At 38.8% G+C, this 23,357-nt stretch overlaps 2 protein-coding genes across 3 annotated transcripts; both read left to right on the top strand.

Annotated features, from left to right (window-relative positions):
• Positions 1-1,022: 1,022 nt before the first annotated feature.
• Positions 1,023-7,460, top strand: slc25a46 (solute carrier family 25 member 46). The gene is made up of 8 exons (XM_067484660.1): positions 1,023-1,488; positions 2,468-2,510; positions 3,174-3,231; positions 3,309-3,386; positions 3,487-3,587; positions 3,758-3,814; positions 5,026-5,083; positions 5,496-7,460. Exons 1-8 carry the CDS (start codon positions 1,218-1,220, stop codon positions 6,090-6,092), a joined length of 1,263 nt encoding a protein of 420 aa, XP_067340761.1. The 5' UTR covers positions 1,023-1,217; the 3' UTR covers positions 6,093-7,460.
• A 2,510-nt stretch (positions 7,461-9,970) lies between these two features.
• wdr36 (WD repeat domain 36) lies at positions 9,971-22,369 on the top strand. 2 transcript variants are annotated; one of them, XM_067485177.1, is made up of 22 exons: positions 9,971-10,290; positions 11,370-11,397; positions 11,477-11,577; positions 11,935-12,052; positions 12,132-12,264; positions 12,849-12,903; positions 13,160-13,292; positions 13,393-13,568; positions 13,655-13,775; positions 14,438-14,503; positions 16,472-16,561; positions 16,650-16,792; positions 16,887-17,004; positions 17,092-17,257; positions 17,355-17,463; positions 17,581-17,660; positions 18,428-18,535; positions 18,656-18,887; positions 19,479-19,598; positions 19,678-19,759; positions 21,902-22,089; positions 22,182-22,369. In XM_067485177.1, exons 1-22 carry the CDS (start codon positions 10,147-10,149, stop codon positions 22,329-22,331), a joined length of 2,661 nt encoding a protein of 886 aa, XP_067341278.1. In that variant the 5' UTR covers positions 9,971-10,146; the 3' UTR covers positions 22,332-22,369. The 2 variants fall into 2 exon arrangements, with proteins under 2 accessions (XP_067341278.1, XP_067341279.1); XM_067485178.1 differs by lacking the exon at positions 9,971-10,290 and adding an exon at positions 10,316-10,681.
• The last annotated feature ends 988 nt before the right edge of the window (positions 22,370-23,357 follow it).

Raw genomic sequence — 23,357 nt, 5'->3', positions numbered from 1 at the left:
TGAGCATGTTAGAAAAATAAATATGAATAATGATTCTTGGTGATTGGGGTATTATTGATTTAAAAATGACTAAAAAGAAAAGACCAGCAAATGTAAGGCTATTGAAAATTTTATGTAAATCTGTAACACAGTTGGGTGCAAGCATTTGCATCCCCTTACTCTGAAAGGGTAATCGATTTTTTTTTAACATAGTATTTAATGCACATGCTTTACTTGTACAAGTTCATCAAGGAGTTGCACACTTTTGCACTTAAACAAATTTTTAAAATGATTTTACCATAGCGGTTTGATACACTTTTTGTTAATTTTTGTTACGTCTGATGATTACATAGCATTTGTACCAGCCGAATGTCAATTGATTATAACAATTGACGTTTAGGGTTAAGTTTACTTCCCCTTACATGTCTTTTCAAAGTGTGGGGACAAAAACCTTTGCAGCAAACTGTAGGTGTTAACACTTTGTTCGCCCTCAGTAGCCTTCCAAATCTTTTAAAGTCTTCGAATTGACATAAAGAGGTATAACTTTTATACACAATATTTTATTATTGCAGAACACCTATCACAAAATAGGGACTAGTCCCACTAGAAATTTGTCACATTGTGTCTGTGAACCCCTTCCTGCAGCTAATCCCAGTTGACAGAGAGAACTGCAGGGTACCAGTGTCAGGGCTGACACGACCATTCACACCCAGATCAAATAACATGTCTTTGGATTGTGCGAGGAAACTCGCTGCAGCACAGGAAGAACATCCTTCCAGCTTTCTTATGACTCCAGAAACCTGAAGCGTGCCAGAGAGATTATGGCTAAAATGTGACCAAACCACAGTTTGGTACTGTCGTACATTTCCATTCGCTCTCCTCTTGGGTTTATACACAAAGACACATCCCATGTACGTCTGTAAATCTGACTTCTTGTTTCTCTTTAAGACTTCTTTTTTGTATGTTTTGCATCAACTTGACAATAAACCTGGTTTTTGTAATGACCTGTAGGAGGCGATAACAAGCGACGACACACAGTCCGCCCGAATCGAAGAAGAGTAACTTCCGTGTGGCAGGTGGATGTTTTGTTTGCGGGTCAAACAGATCATTTGCTTTAAAAATATTTCTCTGTATTTTATTGGGGCCAAACTGACTTTCGTGTGTTGACCTCTTCTGATCTCCGGTAACCGGGTCTCAGTCACAGTCCTCTAACTGTTTGTCTCCGTACCGACTCTCTCATGGCCTCCAGGCGGCCGAACAGCTTTGACGGGCTCGGATACCGCGGCCGTGACGACCCGCTGTATGGAGCCAATTACCCAGTCAGGAGCGCCGGAGCCCCCGCGGAGCTACAGCACCACCACTGGGTCACTACGCCGCCGGATATCCCTGGCAGTCGCAACCTACACCCAGGAGCGCGTACACCACAGTACGAAGAGCCAATGGGAGAGTCTGGTGGTCCCGAAACAGCAGGCGGCTGCGACGCTCCGCAGCCCGGCGTACCGCCTGCCGGTAATCTGCTGTCATTAGGTTACAATAATTAGCCAGCGGGCTAATATTTCCCTGTCAAAGGCTGAAAACAAACTGATGTGTGGCATTATTAGCAGGTGGACAGTTCTCAGGCTAACGTGAGAACGGAAAGTGGAAAGAGCCTAAGTTTAGCAGGCTAACGTTAGCGAGCAGGTTAACATGGCGAGAGGAGACTGGAAGGGATCGCGCTTGGAGCAGGCTAATAAAGTTAGTTCTGACAGAACAGATAACAATGGAAATACAACAGCATATCTTAATACGTGTATTACTATGACTGATGATTAGCTTGAAGTTAGGATAATTGAAGGGAAATGTAGCCAATGTGTAGTTAGCGTGTTCACCTGCAGGCTAATTATTGGCATAAAACAGGATCATCTGTAATAACTGACAATGTGCACCTTTCCTGTTAGCGAGCAAGCTAATATTTCAAATTATTACGATTTTAGTTTTATTATTTTTTATTTTGTTATATTTATGATAAAATTCAAATTTATTACATAAAGATGCTGACAGTGCTTTCAAAAGCAGTTTGTTTTCTGTTGTTGGTTAGCAGCTGCCATATGCTCCTGATATTAGTGATCTTGAACTGGGTTAGAGATGGTGGGTCAGTTTTCTGATACCATGTTGATTTACATTTCATTTGTTGATGAATCATTTCTAAATCTTAGAGGAAGCTCGTTTTGAAGAACTACATTTTCCTTCAAATCTGTCAAGGTGTGAACTTGATATAACAAATATATATAAAAACAAATCTTTATCCTCGAGAGGAATTGTTATTATTGAGAACATACGATATACATAACTTTAATCTTCCACATAATTAGTTAGCTTATCATTTGAGTCTGTGTTTAGAATAAGAAATGAAAAGGAAAGCACAAATCGAAGCTAAATTAATTAACGTGTTGTTGTTCTGAGTATTAGTAATATTTTATTTTATGATGTCTGCTGTTGTTTTGTACAGAGCAGCTGAACCGATTTGCCGGCTTTGGAATTGGACTGGTCAGGTAGGAGATTATTTTTAGATGAACTAAATAATAAACATTTAGACTGACAAAGTGAGTGTTTGTTCAAGGTTTAGCAGCTGAAACGTGTTTGTGGATTAAATATCATATACCATTGCATTTCTCAGACATTTGTTGAAAGACATTACCTTTATAGTAAAATAAATATAAATATAATAACGGGACCTAGAAGTAAAATATGTCAAATCTGTAATATATTATTATAATATTAAATTAATTATAAACACCTTTGGAGTTTTAGACATTTCAATTTCTTTAAAAAAAAATTTGTTGTAATTGTTTTTTGTAATTGTTTATTTATGTAATTCTTAGTTAAAATTAGTGAGGAAGTCACATGTTACAGACTATAGATAGTATTTTTTTATTTTATTTTACCCTGTTTACTGTATAATAGTATAGTACGTGGTATCATACAGCAATAAAGCCAGTTTCTAAATTCTGACTTTTGATGGTTTTAACGGGGGGTCAACTCCTGTTTCATACATGTAATGAAGGTTCTATCTGTTTATTAATGGATGAACAAAAATACCTTTTAAAATTAAAGTAGAAACATATCAGTGTTTATCTGTGGTTTAATACAAATGATTTATAAATTAACAGCTGTGAAAACAACATGTATATGCGTTTGTGTGTGCCTATCTGCAGCCTGTTCACAGAGAACGTCCTTGCTCATCCTTGTATCGTCTTCCGCCGTCAATGTCAGGTCAGTTCATCATCACACTGTGTGAAAACGCTGCCACTTTACTTACTTACTTACTTCAATTGATTGTTTTACTGCAGGTGAACTACCACGCCTGCTGCTACCACCTGACCCCATTTAGCACCATTACTGTCATGTACTCCATCACCAAGGCCCAGGTAACCCACAGGAAGCTAAATGCTCTAGCTACCAGATCAGGTGTCATTAATTAATAGGTGTAATCATTCATTAATATTATTAATTAATGTTATTGATCAGGGCGTGAAGGCTCTGTGGAAGGGGATGGGCAGTACTTTTATCGTTCACGGCATCACTCTAGGAGCTGAGGGCATCATCAGTGAGTTCACACCATTACCACGGTAACCATGGAATCCTTCTGCAGTGTCATTACTGCATTATAACTGTTTTATGTAGTTGTGCTGTGGGTAAACTTCTTTAATACTGCTGTCCACACAGGGTTTCCTCTGTTACAATTACTTGTCCATCACTTCAGTGTTACTATCGTATTACCAATATTTTGTGTCTACAGGGAACTTCCTCACAGGTGGAGCTGGAAGCAACTGGCTGGACATTTACTACTCAAAGGGTCAGTTCACAACTACTTCTACTGGTTTCTTCTACTGGTTCTTACTGTGGATTCTTTTACTTCTACTGCTGTATTAGATGCAAATGGTTTTTAATGGTTGTTACGTTTTACCTTCAGCAGAGCCTGAGCTAAGTGTTTCAGTGTGGACCTCTCAGTCAGTGCACGCTTACTGCAGGTCGGCAGCCTTCATGGTGAATGAGAAACATGGCTGCAAATAAAAGAGCTCCTCTTGATCATACATGCCACAAAGTGAAATGTGTCAATATTTAGCTTACGGATATGACAGTCAAGCTGATGGCTCTAAAACCTGATGAGTTTCACCAGCCACACAGATTTATATCAGATAGTTGCACAGAAGTTTACTTTAGGATAACAAAATTATACTCAATCTGTCTCTGTTTCCACAAAACCAAACACCAAAAATGCACAATCATGTCAACATGAGAAGGGATACAGCTCTGTCTCGTGATCCCCCCTGAGGTCTAAAACCAAACTCTTTTTTTCTAGCAAATTCAGCGTCAGTTCTGATTCTTCTCATTGTTGATAATCACATTTAATAACAAGGAATTTATTGGGATCCAGTCTTAACAAGAAGCACAATATAAAATTCAACAACACATAGATAGAGATACTAATACAATAAAGAAAGAACCCAACAATATGCAAAGAATATTGGATTATTTAGATTCTGTGTACTGGGAGGTTGGGCTCTGATTAAAAGTACTGCTAATTTATTTCTGTAAAATTATCTCTTTTTTTTTTTTTTTTTTTTTTTTTTTAACTAGAGGTGTCATGACCTGATACTAAGTATTGGTTTTAGCAAAGATACAGGCATATTTCATAAGATGGGTATTGGCTAAAAGTCCAGTTAGTTGTATTTTACGGTATTTCAGCAGAGCGCATCCAAAGCATGAATGACCTACACTCTGTACAGGTTCCTGAATGCATCCATTGCATGCTGACAGCGTGATTGTGCTACTTTTTCAATGTAAAGTCTACTCAAAGCTGAATTGAGAAATACACTCGCATCTCAGCACACTTGCACAAACATTCACCACAGGCTTTTTATCTTCACTAATGAACAGAATTGTAAGAAACATGTTGGTTAAAGTGTCTCTGGCACAGAGTCTTTTTAACACAGAGCTAAATTTGTGTCTGAGATGACCAGATGTCAGATTCATCAAAACCTGATTAGAGTCTCTCACCTGCAGGTTAACGGCTGCGGTGGCTCTCCCATTTTACTGCGCCAGCCTCATCGAGACTGTCCAGGTGATCATTGATTATTGATTAGCTAAACATATTTCTCACAAGCATTAACCTGGTTTTTACCTGTTTTATAATTTCACTTTTTACTTGTCTGAATTGAATATTCATCAGAATCTTACTTCATAAATGGTCAATTTAGTAGCAGTTCTAGGGCTTTCAGTTGCACCAAGACAACAACTGATGGTTTATTTATTATTTTCAGTAAATGAAACGTAAACTATTGTAATAAAACAGTAAAACCTACAAAAACCCGCAAAACCCTTAGTCAGTAAATTAAGTGTTAGTAGGATATACTGAATTTCTCTTTCAATCACACCTGATGGATGCTCTGGAACAGCTACTGAATGGCTCTGTGTTAACTATTAAAGACTACATTGCAAATATAACCTACCATCATGCCCCTCTCTGTCTTCAGAGCGACATTGTGCGAGATGACTCATCCTCTGGGCTGCTGGACTGTATCCGTGAGGGTCTGGCTCGGTTATTGGGGGTCGGGGCACCTCACAGTCGTCGTCTGCTTCCTCTCAGCTGTTTGCTTATACCTGCTGCTCTGCATGCCATCTTGCGATATGCTGTAGCTGCCTCCTTCCAGCAGGTGCTTTTGTGGCTGCAGCAGCGGGGCAGGAAGCAGCGGCCCGACCCCTCCAACCCGCTTGACGCCTACTTTCCAGAGCTGGCGGCAGCTTGGGTGGGGGCTCTGGTAGCTGATTTGGTAGTTTTTCCTCTGGAGACGGTGCTGCATCGCCTTAGTCTACAGGGCACACGCACCATCATTGATGCCACTGACGGTGTGGTCAATGTGGGAACCAGTGGTAGCCCATTGGTGCTGCCCGTCAACACGCAGTATGATGGCTTCTTCGAGTGCCTCCATTCTATTCGTCGTAAGGAAGGGAGGGCTGGCTTCTACCGGGGAGTCGGAGCGCTGGTGGCACAGTACACACTTCATGGAGCGCTGCTGGTTGCAGCCAGGACGCTGCTGAGGCTGCTCCTGCTGAACGGGAAAATGAGCTAGAGTACCATGGAGACGTGCTTTGCTTTAACATCAGAGTCACTGCCACTGTGACAGAAACATATCTGACGGGGTGTAAGAATTCTGGTTGTGTGTGTGTAAAATATAAAAAAGAAAAAAAAGGAAATAAAAGAAAAAATAATAATATTGAAAAAAAAATGAGCAGATGTTTTGTCACAAAGGAAGCTGCAACGTGCTGAAACAAAACTCGTGTCAATAAAAACCCGGAACTCCCGTCACAGTGGATTTGTTTTTTTTGTTTTTTCCAGGCGGGAGGGGGTCAGATCAGTAGTGTGAAGCCACCCAAACGAAAACTTCCCATCTTGTCACCTACAGGTGCAATATGCCCAGATGTCTAGTCCTTTGTTGCTTTTCTTAATCTGGAGGAATAGATAGGTTATTCCTGTTTGAAAAAAAAAGTTTGGAACAATGTAAACCGCATAGTTTGATGATGTTGAGATCACGTCAGATAAAATGTCACAGGGTTGTCCTCAGTTATCTTCAGACATTTTAATTTCTGAGACTCGTAACAGCCAGTTTCTCATTGACCTTAGAAAAATGTTCCTAGTACTTAGCATGGTGACCTAACAGCTCAACTCCATATCAACCTCTTCGCATTAACTAACACCATGGCAACCATTTGGAATAACTGTGTGCAACCACCTGTTGGCTGCTTTCAGTTGAAGCTGTTGCTAGCAAGATACACTTTATCTGGTTATTTTCAACTTTAACATCCTTTAACACAAGTCAGTTTTATTAGTATAAATATAACATTTTATGTGGATTTATTGATTTTTGGTCAATGTTATGTCAGTGTTGGTTTTTTTTCCCCACTTAACTGTAATTGACATGTCCTGCATGTTGTTCAGTAGAACAATTAGCTCAGCACACAGATTGGAAGCTGGGGAACAGTGTTGCATAATGTAAAGCATAATGTTTCTCTATTTTAAGTGAAGAACAGGTCTGATACTGACACCACGTCCTGTCCCAGCATGAACCTGCGTTTACCTTTACTTAAATTCTGGTAGCTGATTGGTCATCTGCTGTCCTGGTGTATGCTTTTTATTTGTATAAAGTTGTAAGTTGGGAAATGAAAATATGTATTAAAACATGTATGTAGATTATATTGTATCTTAGTAATTACTATTTTAATCAAAATTGAAAACAGGAACATTTCAAAAGGGGGGGCTTAAAAAAATGAAGGGAAATGCGGGTTTGAGAGAAGGTCTATATCTGAAACTTATTACTAAATATTTATGAGAATGATTACTGGAGAAAAAAGATTACTGCTGCACTTGTTCAGATTTTGTTGTAAATGTTGAACTTGTAATGTAAAAACAAATAAAATGTTATTTCTTTTCTGTAAACTTGTTTTGATGTCGAAAATGAAATTATTTGTTTTATGTTATTGCTCAAGTTAAATTTTTTAATGTACAGTAGAAAGTTTGAAAATTATACAGTAAGGCTCTGCTGGTGGTCAGGTCTCCATTTTTTTTTAGGCAGTCGTCCTGTCTTCCCTTTGAGATCCCTTGATGTTCTTGACATGAACCTATTATAACCAGAGGTGCTTTAATGTTCTGGTCTTCCCCTGTTTTAACAGAACCCAGGCGATGCTGCTTTGATTAGGTTAACCTGTTACAAAGGTATACACGCTTAAATATGTACTAAAAATGGCTGGGAAACTGTATCTAAGAGAGACCAGCAACATGTGTATAGCCATATTTGGACTAAATGCTGTACAATATGAAAAACTGTTGAATAAAGGAGAACACTTTATACTGTTGCCCCTCTGAAAAAGAAGGCAGTGGATCAGAGTAGACGAGCTGTGTATCACTGAGGGTAGAAAGGGAGTGGTTTTCCACCAATTTAGAAAAATCCTGCTTTGCTTGCTAAATCTGTTAAATAATATTTTAAAAAGAACAGCGTATAATTCATCATTAACAGAGGAAAACGAGAACAACTCAAGTTTCTGTTCAGCAGTGTAGCCATGCTGACTAAGAGCTGTAGTTCTGTTGAGCTTAGTATTCCTAGTATGGTTCTGCATCTTTAAACTCTGGAATTTCAGATGTTCTCACTGATTTAGTGCTTAGTAGAGATAAAGTCTTTATAGTGGGTGACTAACATTCACATAGATGCTGACAGTAACTGCCTCAACACTGCATTTAATTCATTAGATTCATTTGTTTTTTCCCAAAATGTAAATAAACCCGCTCACTGTTTTAGTCACACCAGAGACCTTGTCCTTACATACGGCATTGAAACTGATAATTTTACAATATTTCCTCTCAACCCTCTTCTGTCTGACCATTTTCTAATAACATTTGAATTTACAATAACGGACTATACAGCAGTTAGGGAAAAATTCCACTATAGCAGGTGCTTAAGTGAAAATGCTGTAAACAAATTTAAAGAAACAATTCTTTCATCATTTGCCTCACCATATATCAATACAATGGAAAGTACCCACCTTAATGTTACTCATGCACAAGTTGATTATCTTGTTGATAATTCTGCAGCTGTACAATACTTGATAGTGTTGCCCCTCTGAAAAAGAAGGCAGTAAACCAGAAGAGACGATCTCCATGGTATAGTTCGCAAACACGCAACTTAAAACAGGCACCATGAAAGTTGCAAAGTTAGAGGCATTCCAGAAATTTAGAAGAATCTCATTTAGCCTTGAAAAAAAGTTTAAAAATGTACAAAAAAGCTCTCTGTGATGCCAGAACAGCATATTATTCATCATTACTAGAAGAAAACAAGAACAACCCCCGGTTTCTGTTCAGCACTGTAGACAGGCTGACTAAGAGCCACAGTTCTGTTGAGCCTAGTTTTCCCTTAACTCTGAGCAGCAATGACTTCATGACTTTTTTATGAATAAAAGTTGTATTATCAAATGGTAAATAGTCACTTATTAGCACTTTTATCCAAAGCGCTTTACAAGAACAACCACTGACCCTGTGGCCCATGGTCAACTTCCTTACCAACTGAGCTACAGCCACCCTCTTCAATCTATCTTCAGAGACAGGCTATGTACCTCAGGCCTATAAGGTAGCTGTAATTAAACCACTACTTAAAAAACCCTGTCTTGACCCAGGTGTTTTAGCCAATTACAGACTAATATCCAACCTCCCCTTTATGTCTAAAATCCTTGAAAAAGTAGTTGCAAAAAAAATATGTGACCACCTTTACAGGAATAATTTGTATGAAGACTTTCAGTCAGGATTTAGAGTTCATCATAGTACAGAAACAGCAAAAAGTCACCAACGATCTTCTCTTGGCTTCAGATAATAGACTAGTCTCTATACTTGTTCTGTTAGATCTTGGTGCTGCCTTCGATACCATTCATCACAACATTTTATTACAGAGACTGGAACATGAAATTGGGAATAAAGGCACTAGGTTGGTTTAAATCTTATCTATCTGATAGATTTTAATTTGTTCATAAAAGTTTAATTAAAGCCCAGAAGAAGAAAAGTCTTAGAGTACAATTCATCTTTATATATATAGCGCCATTTCACAAAAAAGTCATTTCAAACCATTTTACAGAAAGTCAGCACTATAAAGATGTATAGGGAGAACTCAACAATCCCCCCTTGATCAAGCCCTAGGAAACAGTTGAGAGGAAAAACTCCCTTTAACGGAAGAAATCTCAAGCAGAACCAGAACCCCTTGATCAACCAGGGAATTATAATAATTTAGTAGACTTCTTGAGAGAATGAGGATTAATAAATAGAATCTATGTTTTTTGTGTTATGTTTTTGTCTTGTTCTTGTTCTTAAGGAGATGTTACTCTGGTCCACACTCCAGCATAGTAGGTGGCGGTAATGCACCTTTACGTTAGATGCCACCCGCCATTAAATAAGAAAAAGTACAATAAGAAGACGAAGAAGAAGTCTTCATAGGGGGAACATTTGTGCTGTATTTAGTTTCTGACCGGCCGCTGTTTTTCAAGGCTCCTCCATGTGTTTGAGCTCTGTGGATCTTTGTGTCTTCACTCTGCCCGTTTTTTCGTTATTTTTCTGGTTTTGTCTGATATAATCCTGAGGATTTATCGGACATGTCGGGTGGCAGCTTCTTGTTCTCGGGGTTCCGGGTTTTGGGACTTTATTCCAACCACGTGCCGCACGTCATTCGGTACCACAAGAAGCACCGGGAGTTTTACCTGGTAACGGCTGTCGGTAAATGCTTCCACACGTACAACGTGAGTAAACGTTACAAGTTATTCACACAGTCGTTTAGAGACGCTAGATATGAAGTTTTTACTAACATATTTTTCCTCTTACGGCTCCCGTACACACTGAAAACACGCTGCTACTGGTATCTGCAAATACTGAAACCAGAGAGGAGCTGTAGATCACCGAGGGGAAGGAGAACTGACGATCACACAATAAACTCTGTGTAGATAATGGGAGGATTTCGTCGTTGCTTAAAATGTAGCCTTGATTCCTCCAAATCTGTCATGAAATCTAAAGATGGATTTTAAGATGCCACATCTATCGACTTTAGTCCGTTACTGGCAGATACTGATTCTCCACAGGGTCCATCAAAACCTTGATGGAGGAAAGGGAGGCTACAGTGTTCTTACATGCGAAGTATATAGTTTTATTTGTCTACCTATTGTCTGTTGTGCTCTTTCCCAACTACTTTGTGTTGTGCTGGAGATGCATGTACCACTCAAGGCAGCTAGTCCTCATTATAACAAGTCATAAAACCAAAGTGATGTTAGGGGTCAATGTAACACACATTGACCATGTGGTGGAAAGAGCTGTCAAAAAAACCATGGTAACTGGATACTTTTGCTAGTGACTTTAAATGGCCATCGGTGACTATTTTTTCTTGACCACCTATTACCAACAATGTATCAATAATGTGCATCTCTTATCCTGTCATAGCCGTGATCAAAGATTGTTTTTAAATGCTTATATAGCGCTTTTATCCAAAGCTTTACAATGTTGCTTCCCATTCCCACACACTCACACACCGATGGCGGTGGCTGCCATGCAAGGTGCTCACCTGACCCACCGGGAGCAACTTGGGGTTCAGTGCCCAAGGTACTTCGACTTGTAGCCAGGAGTGGGGATTGAACCACTGACCCTGTGGTCCATGGTCAATTGCCTTACCAACTGAGCCACATTGTAAAGAACAGCCACTTAAACCCTTCTGTGTTGTGAATCTTTAACTTTGACAAATTATGGTTTAACTATTTAAACTTTTACCATTTAAACTGTGGAGCTCCAAGGCTTTGATTAATGTACTTATTAATTTGTTGATTGCTTTTAGGTGAACAGGTTGGGAATCGTCGCTGTCAGTGAGTATTTATTTTAATTTTAAAACTGAGTCCTGCTCCCTGATTAGCTACCGTGTTGTGATGTAATGTGGTTACCTAGGTAACACCCTGTCCGATGACATCACGTGTTTGGCGGCTGACAGAATGTTGGTGTTCGCTGCCTCTGGGCAAGTCATCAGTGCCTTCGCCAGGAACAAAGAGGTTTTTGTTTTGTTTTCAGTTTTATATTCATTATAATGTTTTTAATCTTTAAATTAAAAAAAGTTGGTAAAATTTGACTTTTAAAATTATTCTGTTGTTAAAATAAGATTTACATTTGAATACAACAATGAACTAAAAAAATAAACATAGAAAGCGAAAAGATTTTGGGTTTTATTTTAAAAACTACTTTTTACTTTGACCACCATTTTTTTAAATTCCTTAATTTTTTTTTAAAGTGGGAAAACAATACCAAACAAAAAACATTCATTTTAATGTAAAATATTTTTCAGTAGATTAAAACTGAATTTTTAAAATGCAAACATTTTAATTAGTTTGTTACATCTGCTCTCCAAAAAGGTGATTATGCATTACCACGGTCACAGACAGGAAGTACGTGTGCTGCTTCCACTGGGTGAGCAGCTGATCTCTGCGGACAGCGGAGGTGATGTCATCGTTTGGGACGTGCAGGGAGGAGGTCAGCAGGAGGGGCGGAGTTTGAGATACTGTTTTTCTTGTTCTGTTACCAAATAAGCTTTGCACTTTGTCTTCGCCAGATGTGTACTTACGGTTGCAGTTTGATCCAAACACCTTCGACGTGTCGGCCATGATGCACCCGAGTACATATCTGAACAAGGTGCTGCTGGGCAGCTCCCAGGGTGCACTACAGCTGTGGAACATTAAGACCAGGTGAGTTTCTATTTAAAATAAACAATATGCAGATGGATTCACCTGTGAGATTTTGGTGAGATGTCCGGAAGCTAAATCAAATAAATCAAACGGTGTAAAAATGTACATTTAAGAAATAAAAAAGGTGTCTAATCGGCTTTCTCATTCAGTGTGAAAGAACAAAATATAAAAACAAAACAGGCAAGATACAATACAAAGAAATTAACAAAAGCATGAAAAGAGTTTTTATAAAAAATAGAACATGTTTTTCAAAAAAAACAATTATTGGCTTTAAAATGTTAAATGGTAATGTTTCTTACATTTTAAAATTCCAGATGATGTCATCTGAAGGCGTTTTTCAGTTAGAAGCAGTAACATGTTTAATGTAGTATAGTTTGTTTGGACAAATTGAAAAATGGAAACTTCCCAGTAGATGAAACTTTCTGTTGCATCACAAACATGCATTATTGTTTCGTATTTGTATTAGTTTCACTCATTTCACCCATTCAACCACCCAAGAAACAAACACACCTTTTTTTTACATATTTAACTTTTGCACAAGCCGATTGTGCTTTAATTTTATTACAACTTTGTTTTATCTTCAGTAAGCTGTTGTTTACGTTTTCCGGCTGGTCAGCAGGAGTCACCGCTCTGCAGCAGGTCTGTCTCATACGTGGCGTTTGTTACGCCCCGTAATAACGTTTGTTATTGGACATTTTTATTTCATATCACAAGTTTATATTTAATATGAAAAACAGTTGTTTTTTGGTTATTGTTTCAGTTTTAAATGTTAACATGAATTGGTTGTAATTTATAGTAAAACAAGTAATGAAGTAGTTTTATTTTAAAAAATGAAAGGATTTAACATTTAATGTAAAATAAGAAATACAATAATTGAAAAAACTTTATGTGACAGAGTCCTGCTGTGGACGTGGTTGGTGTTGGGACAGCAACAGGCCGCATCATTATCCACAATATCCGAATTGATGAGACGTTAATGATCTTCACTCAAGACTGGGGACCTGTCAGCTCGCTCGCTTTCAGAACAGGTGAGGAACGGGTACAGATGCCATGTTTATCGGTGAGATCCTGTGACCAGACTCCCTACAGGAATGAGGTTAAGACAGATTGTGTCTCTTTGCCTCTCAGATGGCCCTCCCATCGTGGCGTCCAGCAGTCCTCAGGGCCACATTGCATTCTGGGATTTGGTGCGTCGTCAGCTTGTTGCTCAGCAGAGACATGCTCACAGCACAGCTGTTGCCTCAGCAACATTCCTGCATGGAGAGCCGCTGTTGATCACCAACGGAGCCGACAATGCTATCAAGGTAAAAGTACCATGCAAAGAAGAGAAGTTACAGTAATAAAAGTTGATCATAAAAGAAAATAATTTTTAATTTATTTTTTTTTTCAGGTGTGGATATTTGACCAGGAGGGGGGTGAAGCCAGGCTGCTGCGAAGTCGTCAGGGTCATAGTGCCCCGCCCACCACCATTCGTCACCATGGCAACGATGGAAAAAACATCCTCAGTGCAGGTATTTGAACAACTTCTTCATCTGCATTTAACGTTTATTAAATTTAATGTTCTCGTTTGGGTAATCAATCAGTTTTATGATGTTCTCTATATTTTGTGTTACTGAGTTTTTATTAGAGTAGGTTCTCAGTCATCTAGGTGTAGTTATTTGGAGCTTGAGTCATGTCAGTAGGACTTCTTTCTTTTTGGTTACAGTACTTTATCAAATAGCTTCCTCAGTCCAAGGGATACTTGGCAGGGGATCCGGTTTTATCCTCCAGGGTGTGAGCATTAATAAAGGATGTGAGCATAAAGCATTAAAAAATAAAGAGTTGTTGGGATGAAACGATCATGACCACTAAGATCCCCATGTTTTTCTTTTTTTCTCTAAATGTGAAATTATTTCATGTGACAACTATAAATCTGCAAGGTAGAAATTTATGACAACATTTTTCATTTAATTAAATGAACATTGAACATTAAATTAAAACAACATTGTAATCGAAATATTTTAGGTTTATTTATTGAATTGTTACTTATTTACTACTGTAGATTAGAGGATTGTTTTAATATAATTAGGAGTTAAATGTGGTAATAAAATGTTAAATATGTTTATGTATGTTTAGGTTTGTTTACATGTTGATAAGTATATGATACTTATTTTCCTTTTGTAAAAATTGACAGGTCAGGATGGGACACTACAGTCGTTCTCCACCGTCCATGAGCGTTTCAACAAGAACCTGGGTCACGGTCAGTTTATCCCTTCAATCTTGTGACTTTATGGAAACGATAGCCCCATTTGTCATCAGAATATTTGTAAGAGCAAACAAAAGATGAAACTAGAAACAAAATATAAGCAACTGGGAAAATATGACACAGCGGTAAAAGGTGATACATCTCAGGGAAAAAGGAAAATGATTCCAGTGGGAAGGAGCTTTTATTATTCTGAAATGACCTACGGCCAATTAAATGCTCATTCGTGCATTTATTCTAACTACCAATTGTTTACTACTAGGCTGTTTGTGTACGTGCAGCTTCACTGACACACGTGGTCTTAAAAAAACCCAGTCTGCTGTGATTGGTCGCTTCCCCAGTTTCCCCAGCTTCACTTCACTTTTAGCTGGAAAGACCTACCAATCTCAAATCGCGTTGGAAAATTGCTCACTATGCTTTGTTTAAAGTTTATTCTGAATGTTGCCACAGGTGTTCCTCTGAATCAAAACTCAATCACTGCACATGTTTGAGTGGCACTTTTAAATGAAATTGGAAAGATTTCTACAACATGGATATTCAAGATTTTTACTTTTCCTTAAGTTTTCCGTTCAGATTGCTCTGACATCCACCATATTCTCCTGATATAGGTGGTGTTTTGGTTTAAGGTGATTGAACAAAATCACTGCATTTGCTTGATCAGGGTCCTGACAAAATTTCCAAATAACAGATGTTCGATTCACATCTGATTCATGTTTTTTTTCTTTAGCCAAGCACAGGTTGTACTTAAATCCAGTTTTAAACGAGCCCTGGGGCTACAGTGCATCGCAAAAGTATTCATACACCTTGAACTTTTCCTTTTTCCATTTTGTCATATTACAAACACAAACGTAAATTTATTTTATTGTGATTTTATGTGCTAGACCAACACAAAGTGGAACAGAATTGTGAAGTGAAAGAAAAATCATAAATGGTTGTCATAATTATTTTACAAATAAAGTGTGTTGTGCTTTTGTATTTTAAATGGTAAATGCTCTGCACTTATGTAGGGCTTTTTTACCTATTGGCACTCAAAGCACTTTACACTGCTTCTTATTACACCATTCACACTCACAATCACGCACATATACACAAACCGATGGGGACCTGCTATGAAACTGGCCAACGCTCACCGGGAGCAACTAAGTAGGGGGTCAGTGTCTTGCTGAAGGACACTGTGACTTGAATCAACTGTGAGATTGATGGACAACCGCTCTACCTTCCTGGGCCACAATTGCCCATTCTCAACATGTATGCAAAGTGAGTCTTAACATAAAGCTGGATTTTTGGAGTAATAATGCATCATATTTTATTTGTTATATCTATAATCTGTGAAACTGCAGCATGCTCTGATCTGAGCTCAGATGGTCGGATTTCATTTATAAATCTACCCATTTCATGTTGTACCAACAATCACCCAACCCACTCCTGAAGGATTTTAAAAATACTACACATATGAAAATGAAGCAATGTCAATCATGACATTGTGAGTACAAGAAACATACCAAATCAAAAAGGAGTATCTGTAAGAGTAATAGTACTATTAAATTCCTACAGATACCCATCCCTAGGCAGGACTGTGTGAATGCTTCAGAGTGTGACATATTCTGGCCAAAGTCGGAATAAAGCATTCAATCCAGGGTTTGTGACCGAGCCAGCATACAAAGAACACACTGGCTGGGTCACTAATCACAGATAAGACCCAATGCATGTGCACATAAAAAATAGTTCTGCACCTAATGGGTGCCTTTTAAAGTTGCTGTCCTAAAGAAATTCCAGTCAGTTGTCTTGTGTGACTGATGAAATTCACAACCTATAAGTTTGTTTAAGAAAAACTGTTTTCTTTCAGTGATTGTCTTTGTCTCAGTGGATTACCGTGCTACATCTGAGAGGCCAAGTCACTGTAAATTCCTGATTATTTGAATGAAGTCTGGCTGTAATTTGATTCTGTATTTGTGTGTTGTCCAGGTTCCATCAACAAAAAGAAGGCGCATAAGAAGAACAAGGGGCTGTTGTATGAGGAGCTGCGTCTCCCTGCAATCATTGCGTTCTCCTCTGGTGGGTGCTCTCTCACAAATTTGCCCCTCAATGATCTCCATTGAGAAAATGTTTAAAGTGTAGCTGATTTTCTTTCTTTGATTGACAGCTGCTACTCGTCAGTCAGACTGGGACGGCATTGTCGCATGTCATCGTGGTCGCCTGGCGGCGACCACATGGAACTACCAGAGGTGCACTATGGGAGCTCACCACCTGCAGCCACCCTCTGTCCGCAGGGATATTGTTGCCACAGTAATAGCATCAGCACACCTGCTTCTCAACTCAACCAATTCCCTATAGCCTATAACTTCCTATTAGGTTAAAATGACTTTCTCTTTGTTCTCAGGCTGTTGACATCACTTCCTGTGGTAACTTTGTCCTGATTGGTTCATCGTGTGGGCGGGTGGATGTTTACAACCTACAGTCTGGCCTGCATCGGGGTTGTTACGGTGACGATTACAAAGGTGAGTTTACAGGTGAGAACATGTGAGTTCACATGCTCTTGTCTGTTCTTTGGCTGTTTGTCTCTAACCCCACCTCCTCTGCTGCAGCTCACAGCAGCGCCATACAAGGTGTTGCTACGGATACGCTGAACCAGGTGACTCTCACTACCGGTTCTGATTTGCTGCTCAAGTTCTGGCGCTTCAAGTCCAGGAAACAGGAGGAACAGCTGAAGCTAAATGCTACACCAGCTAGCATGATTCTACACAGAGAAAGGTAGCTAACAGCTAGCATGATGTTAAACAGAAACAGGTAGCTTACAGCTAGTGTGATACAGGTAGCTAACTATTTTCCTCTCTTTTGTTAATGTTAGCGGGATGTTAGCATTAGCACTACACGACTTCACCCTACTGGTTGTGGACATAGAGACCAGACGAGTCGTCAGGAAGTTTTCAGGTCACCGTGGGAAAATAAACGACATGGTGGGTTGGGCAAAAGCAAGTGCAGTTACCCAGCTGTCCATGGTGCAGCAGCCTTAGTAGTAAAGATAAAGATGCTAACAGGCTAGCTGCAGCAGTAACAGCAGTGTTTCTCTGCAGACATTCAGCCCTGATGGCCGCTGGCTGATTACTGGTGCGATGGACTGCACCATCCGTACCTGGGATCTCCCCTCTGGATGGTAAGAAAGGAACTAATGACTCAAAAATAACTTCATTGTCTTCAAAGGCCAGTTGCAGTGATTTTACTGATGACTTTAACCATCCTGTTTAATGAACACTGAGAGACAAACCACGAGATAAAAGAAAATGTAAGGATGCTTTCAGTGAAAGATCAGTGAAACTATTTTATCAGAGTTCTGTTGAGCCATCCCAGACCAAAAAGATGTTGACTTTTATGACAGTTTTCTTGTCAATGAAGTTCATTCAGCCCTGACATAACTTGGTACATTATGCATAAATGAATACACACAGCCTTAGTTTCAGTACTCTATTAATAACCCCTCATCTGTAAAATTAACGTTATCTTCTAGTGTTATAGTTAATTACTGAAGGATTTTTATCTTAAGAATATTTCAGTGCTGTGAACCCGATGTTTCTGGAAAATTTCATCTTTAATGATATTTAGTAACAAAGAGATTTAGTAACAATCTCTTTGTAGGCACTCAGTAGTTTAGTTCCATGTGTTTTAATTTGGTATTAATTAATTTTAGACTATTTAATTTCCGATTTCTAAATTCTAACAATCAAACTGCTCATCTTCACATATGGACTCTTTAACAGAACTAAGTCTTGTATTACTATTAAATTATAATAGTCATATAATAATCTTACATTACTATTATTAAATCTACATTTATTTATTTTTTATTTTGTATGAAATGTTTCCTGATGGTTCTAAACACAAAATATGAGTTTTATTGTTTGTTTGTTTTCTTCTTTCTTTCAGCCTAGTAGACTGTTTCCTAGTTGCCATGGCGCCAGTGAGCATGTCCTTGTCACCAACCGGAGACTTCCTAGCAACCGCTCATGTCGACAGTCTGGGCACTTATCTCTGGTCCGAACTAATCACAGAGCAAACTATAGTTACAGCACAGCAGTACAGTTTTGGAATATATAATGATGACTTCACTGATCTCCTGTACCAGCCAATCACAGTCCACATTTCCTCCCTCAGGACCAATAAGAGTCTGTGTGGGCCCGTGGGTCTCCGTCCTCTCCCTGCAGACTACCTGCCAGCTGTGGAGACATTGCCAGGTGTGACAGCAGATGAGCATGAACAGGAAGTGAAATCAGAGGAGGCTGATGATGCATACAAGTCAGCTGAGCAGCTAGGGGTGGAGCTGGTGACACTGTCCCTGCTGCCAGAGTCTCGATGGAAAAGTCTGCTGCACCTGGATGAGATCAAGGTGAGAAGGTTTGCCCTCTTCAGTCAGATGAAAGGAAATACTTTTCTTATGTATTTGACAGCCCTGAGGACAGTAGAAAAATGTAAACACTTTGTTCAGAGCTTTGTTCTCTAATATTTCTTCTCTGACTCAAAGAGAATGAACTGTTTTTATTAACTGTAGCTGCAGAGAGAGGAAGTAACCTGTAAAGTAAACTTTATCTATTAGGCTCATCTGGAACAAATCTAGACCAGACTTGTACTTTCATTTTATGAACGAGTCCATCAGTGATTAAATACTTTGTTTTTATCAGGATTCACAGTATTCACTGTCTTACTGCAGTATTGCAATTGTAGTGGATTGATCGGTAGGTAAGTTCTTGAGTACTGAGAAAGTGAAGTTTTGTCCCTCTGTCTTTAATCTCTTGTTTTATCAGACACCAAATCTGATGTTACTGTTAAGCTAAGATTTTTTTATTTTATTTTTTTTTAACACAAATGACAATATGACAATGACAATAAGAAAACTACTTTTATCTCAGTCATTTTACATGTGTTTGTATGACCTGGTCCCAACGACCTGAAAATAATAAAGTCACTGTTTTCTATGCAGAGGAGGAATAAACCTGTAGCGCCTCCTGTTGCTCCAGCTGCAGCTCCGTTCTTCCTGCCAACAACTCCTGGTTTCACGCCTCGATTTGCATCACCCACAACAACCGAACAGGAAGCACAGGTAACCTGAGGTCCTAAGCTTCTTCTTGTGCGTTTTCTTAACTACCTGCCAAGTGTTTGTTTCTAACTTCCTGTTTCAGTCCAAGGTGCTAACCTGGGGGTTGTTGTCTCAGAACTCTGAGTTCAGTTCTGCTCTGTTATCAGCTCTGGAGTCCGGATCATGTGAGTCCAGATCTGTTTCACATTTATTTAATTTTTCTGTGGACAAACTAATATTGTCAGTCTTAATACTTAAAACTATTGGCTATAACCACAGTGGTTCCAGATTCAGTCCCTGAGTTTAAACAATACAAGTGGGGCTGGATGTTGCTACTGATCTTCTAAATCCATTTGATTTTGATTCGCACAGTCTAGAATCAATTAATTCAATCGATCAATGATGATGATGATGATTTAATTATATCACATTAATACCATTATCACATTAAATGCTTCTCAGAATTCTGATAATTATATTTTGTCTTCATGCTACAAGTGAGCAATATTGTTGTTTTGAAAATAAAATTATATATTATGTTAACGACTGTGGCGCAGGAAGGTAGAGCGGTTGTCCACCAATCTCACAGTTGTTGGCTCCGGCTCCTCCGGTCACATGTCGAAGTGTCCTTGAGTAAGACACTGAACCCCAACTTAGTTGCTCCCGGTGAGTGTTGGCCAGCTGCATAGCAGCTCCCCCATTGGTGTATGAATGTGTGTGTGAATGGGTAAATAAGAAGCAGTGTAAAGCGCTTTGAGTGCCAATAGGTAGAAAAGCGCTATATAAGTGCAGACCATTTAAACGTTTTCTGGTTAAAAACGTGGGGAACAAGAATTTAATTTGTTAGGAAATGATTAAACATTACATTATAATGTTTTTGGGCCTGTATGTAAATAAAGTTAATTACACGTTTTATAAATTCCTGTGAAGTTTTAATCTTCATCAGCAAAGGAACACGTGGATCAGATAGTACTGAGTTTGAGAAGCTAATGAACTGCTTATATAGGGCTTTTATCCAAAGCGCTTTACAATGTTGATTCCCATTCACCCATTTGCACATACATTCACACACCAATGGAGGTGGCTGCCATGCAAGGTGCTCACCTGACCCAATGGGAGCAGCTTGAGGGTTCAGTGTCTTGAACCCCCAAGGACACTTCGACATGTAGCCAGGAGCAGTTTTGTTTTGTCACCGTAATTTTACAATGTGTTTTGGTTTATGCTGCACTTTATGTTGAAGGGGTTTATCTATAATGTTCATCTTCATTTTATGTTTGTTTAAAAAACAGCAGTGGTTTTTTTTAATTTTTTTTTTCCAACTAATCTAGTGTCAGGGACCACGCAGGCAGACATAGGACACAGGAATTAAATATTAAAAAGTTTTTTTATTCACCCAAAATGCAATATGTACAAAATAAGTCAACAAAACATATCTAAACTTAAAATATCATAAAACTGAACTACAACACAAATTCTAACCATGAACAAAGACAAAACTGACATAAACTGAGTGACACACATATATACTGGCTGGTTAAACCAAATTACACACAAGGGGTAGTACTATACTATACCTAAACAAATTATAAACACACACACACACACACACACACACACAAGAGAAAGTATACTAACATTCTCAGATTTTTAAATATACGAAAGTAATAACAAAAGATATAACAAAGTTTTTTTGAATGACCTATAACAACTAAAGAAACACTTTCCCCATAATTTTCCTTCCTTGCATCCAATGAGGCACTTGGTACAGTCTATACCTAGAAAAAGTATTTAAGGCTAAAAAAAGGCCTTAATCCAACCTTTTGTTTTGATGGCCAACACCCCCGGACCAGCAGAACGCTAACTCAAGACAAAGCGAAATTAAGTTCATACATCTTGAATTAAACTACTTTAAGTATTGACCATACAAAATTAATCAAATGTGTATGCTACATTGTCTAAATCTGTGTGCCAAACAAATTAACCTTATACTTAAATCAAATGTAATATTTACTTTTGAATACTTACTTAGAACTTAAACTGAGTAAAAACATTACCAAACAATTATAGGATGTAGCAGAGGTAGCGGCCGTCACATTGAAAAACCTTCTTTTAATTAAACTTTGACTGTTTTGGTCCATATGTTCTTAACCTGAATTTCTGCTTTGCCTCCTGCTTTATCAAAAACTAACTGAATTGTGGATTTTGAACTGTTCCATCCTCACTGTGGTTTGCACAATAAAATCTCTTTCAATCTCTTTCATTTCCTGAGAAATGAAATAACAAATAAAACAAACTTCATAACGGGCTCTCTCTTTCGCTCTCTGTAGTCGAGCACCCGCTGCGTCTCCTAAAGGATTGTGGGCCGTCTGCACTTTCCATCGAGTTTAGGTCTCTGACATCAGAAGGAAGCGGGACCAATGCACACCTGCTTGCCTTTATTCACATGATTGACAGTATGTTGTCCAGTGGGCGAGATTTTGACCTGGCTCATGCCTACCTGGCACTTTTCCTGAAGGTCAGCCAATTAGAGTTTATTTTTGTTTGTGTGTTTTCCTCCCTTCCAGCTTTCCATTGGTCATCTGGTGTGTTGTTGTTCTCGTCTTTCAGCTCCATCTCCAGTTGTTGTCACAGGATGCTTTGGCCATGGTAGCATTGCTGCGCCTCTCCTCCCGACTTGAGGCTGGATGGACAGAGCTACGTGCATTGTTCGATCAATCACTGTGCCTGTTGTCATACACCAAGAGCGCACTGCTGTGATACAAAGCTTTTTATTAAATATTGATTGTGACAAAATATCTTTAGTTTTTGTTTTTCTCCTTTTCCACAACATATTTATGAATAAGTTCAGCTGAAAAATAATTGTTACAATCCATATGTTCACTACATTCTTGCTGCTAGGACTTTTGTACTTTGTTTCCCGGTAGTACTTCTACACTCTAATGATATTTTTACTGAAGTAGAAAATCTGGGTAAGTTATTAGAAGCTTATACCTTCAGCCTTTCTGTGTTTGCTGCATTTCAAACTTCAGACAAAGTTTCTGTAACACAAAGTAAACACAGACTATGGATTTTACTGCAGAACTGTTATTAGTACTTTGAGGATTTGTAAAGTGTGGTCAGGGAAGTCCGTTATGTAACTGGGAAGGATGACACCATGTGACCATCTCTTTACAGCCATTTAACAACAACTAAACCAAACCAAATCCAACGGTCAGGAGTTCTGAACTGGAGCCAAAAGCAAGACTGGAACAGGAAGTAGATAAAGTTTAGACAGTTCAGGTGAGCAACTACCTGGACACCCAGAGACACTATTTAGCTAAGACCTGCAGGATACGGTACTTTGTCAGAATTTTCATATACTGGTATTTGTTGCTCACAGAATTTCAGTGCACTGACCCATTGATAGATACGGGCTTCTACTTTACATTATGATTCAGATAGTTCAGTGACTGATGTTGGACTTGGATGCTGATGGAGACAGGGGACGCTATTCAAACATCTCCCAGATGGTTCCAAACCACTCCAAGTTCTGTTTTTAAATTAATATTTATATATTAAATATATAAATATTTTGCTGTTCTAAGCTGTAGTATTTGGAGTAACACCACTGATGTGGCGTTACTCTATGGTACGGTATGGTACTCTATGGTACGGTAAGTTGCAGGTTCAATTCCTGGTTAGGGTGTGGTCAATGTCCAGTGTGGGCCCTTAAGCAAGGCCCTTAATACCGCCTGCCTACCTCATTGCTCATGAGAGTTAGAAACAAGTCACACTGGCTCGGAT

This window comes from Channa argus, chromosome 18, assembly GCF_033026475.1.
Source record: "Channa argus isolate prfri chromosome 18, Channa argus male v1.0, whole genome shotgun sequence".
In the NCBI taxonomy this organism is placed as follows: domain Eukaryota; kingdom Metazoa; phylum Chordata; class Actinopteri; order Anabantiformes; family Channidae; genus Channa; species Channa argus.
Note: the sequence above shows the minus strand (reverse complement) of the source record. Positions and strands in the feature narration are given on the sequence as shown.

Excerpts from the sequence above, each read along its gene's own strand:
- wdr36 (XM_067485177.1), top strand. The coding sequence starts at position 10,147 with ATGTCGGGTGGCAGCTTCTTGTTCTCGGGGTTCCGGGTTTTGGGACTT. Across the intron at positions 13,293-13,392 it reads CTCGCTCGCTTTCAGAACAG|ATGGCCCTCCCATCGTGGCG; the intron begins GTGAGGAACGGG and ends TTTGCCTCTCAG. Across the intron at positions 14,504-16,471 it reads CAACAAGAACCTGGGTCACG|GTTCCATCAACAAAAAGAAG; the intron begins GTCAGTTTATCC and ends TGTGTTGTCCAG.
- slc25a46 (XM_067484660.1), top strand. The coding sequence starts at position 1,218 with ATGGCCTCCAGGCGGCCGAACAGCTTTGACGGGCTCGGATACCGCGGC. Across the intron at positions 3,588-3,757 it reads GAGTTCACACCATTACCACG|GGAACTTCCTCACAGGTGGA; the intron begins GTAACCATGGAA and ends TTGTGTCTACAG. Across the intron at positions 3,815-5,025 it reads GGACATTTACTACTCAAAGG|GTTAACGGCTGCGGTGGCTC; the intron begins GTCAGTTCACAA and ends TCTCACCTGCAG.